Source organism: Octopus bimaculoides, chromosome 2, assembly GCF_001194135.2.
Source record: "Octopus bimaculoides isolate UCB-OBI-ISO-001 chromosome 2, ASM119413v2, whole genome shotgun sequence".
Lineage (NCBI taxonomy): Eukaryota > Metazoa > Mollusca > Cephalopoda > Octopoda > Octopodidae > Octopus > Octopus bimaculoides.
In genome coordinates this window covers 124,091,673-124,094,141 of record NC_068982.1, presented here as the reverse complement: position 1 = coordinate 124,094,141, position 2,469 = coordinate 124,091,673, and the positions used below count along the sequence as shown (strand labels likewise).

Genomic DNA, 2,469 nt, shown 5'->3' with positions numbered 1-2,469 from the left:
CTATAACTAAAAGTATTTCATTATTTTTATTTTCAGAAGGTTTTCCGAAACAGAATTACCAGTCACCCGGAAGCCTACTATTTTCACATTTTGACATTAATAAAGTTCTTCTGCATGGTTCTTCATTGCTGGGTTCTGAAGGCCATGAATATGACCTTGAAGAGAGTGGCATTGGTGAGAATTTCAGTTAATTTTATTGTTTTTATTTGAAATTAACAGAAAACAAAATGATTGAAAACATTGAATGTATCTCTTTTTTTTTTTAAAGTTATTCTTTTATATATCTTCAGATTTGGATGATAAAGAACGGTTGATAAAACAAAGACAGCTTCTAAATAAGCGCCTTGGTCTTGATATGGCTGGAACTCTTGGCATTGAAACAGATTCTATTTTTAATGATGAAGATCTGGCACAAAATAAGATGGATACAAATTCTATGGATAGATGTAAAGTGAGTTGATTTTAATTTTACGTACATCTGTTGATTACACAAATTGCACACAAATTAATTTTTATCCACATTTGACTGGCTCCTGTGCTGGTGGCACGTAAAAAGCACCGCCAGTGGCACATAAAAAGCACCCACTACACTCTTGTTAGGAAGGACATCCAACTGTAGAAACCTTGCCAGATCAGATTGTTGCCTGGTACAGCTTTCTGGTTTGCCAGTCCTCAGTAAAACCGTCCAACCCATGCCAGCATGGAAAGCGGACGTTAAACAACAACAATGATGATGATCTTTCCCAAACACTAGACAGGCTACTTTGCAGTCAGGCTGCTTAGATCTTTAGTGTTTTGATAACATTTTAGTTTAGATATGATTATTTTCAGTTAAAAGTCTTTTCAAGTTATACACTTTTGTGGTGTTTAACTCATTTGTTACCATATTTTTGGGAAATATACAGCATTTGTTTCAAATAATTTTGAAAATAATGAAGGATTTGGTTAAATAACTTAGTCATTATTAAGTGTTTAGGCTGTAAATTAACATGGAATTTTCATGCAAGGTTTTAATTTAAATCACTTTGAAGTAGGAAGTTTGTGTCCTAGAATTAGAGGTGGTCTCAGGGTAAATTCTTTGAAAATCCTTGTTCTTTGTCTACACCGTTTCTGCATTATCCAAAGCATGTACTTTTATGAATACATATAGTCCATACTGTTAAATTGGTAAATGACTGTATATAACCATACTCTGTAGAATATAGTTTTAATGCAGTAAGAAATAGTTCTAAAAGATAATTAAGGATCCTTTTAAAGTAGATGGCAAGGATATCATTTTTTAAAAGGAGTCAGTAATGATCATGATGTTAAATCTTTATATGAACCATTTTACTTTGGTATAAGGCTTTTGAAGTGTTATAATGAAAATTTCTGGGATATGAAAATCAGAAAATTAGTAACTGTTTGGTTATGTTATATTCAAATGGAATATTTGTGTGCTTTTGTATAATATAGCTTACGATTGATTTATAAATTTCTCAATTTTTTTTTTTAGAAATCTGTTGGTGAGTTAGTGAAACAGCAGTTAATGTATGTCACCAGTGGAATGAGTGCCCGAGAAAGAAACAAAGCTCGACGGAAAGCGAGGAATTTAGCCAAACAAAGGTCAAAAGAAGCGCAACAAGGGTAAAAAATCATTGCTTTGAAATACCTTTAGAAAGTTTAAATTATTTTAGAGAAAATAAACTATGAAATAAAATATTGTAAACGTTCTTGTACTGATTTATTCTGATGTTATCCTTAACAAAACTGCATAAGAGATATACAGGGGTTGGACAAAATAATGGAAACACCTTAAAATTTCAAACAAATTAATTTTAATATAGGGTAGGACTGCCTTTGGCAGTAATTACAGCTTGAATTCTATGAGGTATGGACTCGTAAAAAGTTTGAATTGTTTCCAAAGGAATTTTTATCCATTCTTCAGCTAATACAGTCTCCAGTTCTTGTAGTGATGATGGTGGAGGATATCAACTCCTTACTTGTTTTTCTAAAATGCACCATAAATGTTCAATGATATTGAGATCTGGGAACTGTGGTGGCCAGATAAGATGTTCCTTGTATCATTCAGTAACAACTTTAGGTATGTGAGTTGGTGCATAATCATCTTGAAAGATTGCATTTCCCTCTGGAAACAGTTCTGCAAACATAGGATGAATTTGATCAGATAAAATGCTTAAATAGTCTTGACTATTAATTCTGCCACGAAGGGAAACCATTGGGCCGGCGGATTTCCAAGATACAGCCCCCCCCTGCAGAGCATCACAGATCCTCCTCCATGTTTAACACTTGGAAGAAAGCAGTCTGGGTCAAATGCTTCTTTTGGCTGTCTCCACATGTATACTTAGCTGGTGGTCAGAAATAGGGTAAAGGATGACTCGTTCAAGAAAATAACATTCTTCCACTACTCTAGGGACCAATTCTGTAGGTTTTTACTCCACTATAAATGCTTTGCAATGTTTGTTTTTG

The 2,469-nt window shown here is 33.6% G+C and overlaps 1 protein-coding gene across 1 annotated transcript in view; it reads left to right on the top strand.

The window, feature by feature from the left end:
• The window catches only part of LOC106870984 (TATA-binding protein-associated factor 172), a 56,877-nt gene that overhangs the window by 2,284 nt on the left and 52,124 nt on the right, over positions 1-2,469 (top strand). Inside the window, exons 2-4 of the mRNA XM_052965876.1 lie at positions 37-174; positions 291-451; positions 1,496-1,626. Of these exons, the coding sequence (XP_052821836.1) occupies positions 37-174; positions 291-451; positions 1,496-1,626 (430 nt within the window). The remainder of the gene's footprint in view (positions 1-36; positions 175-290; positions 452-1,495; positions 1,627-2,469) is intronic.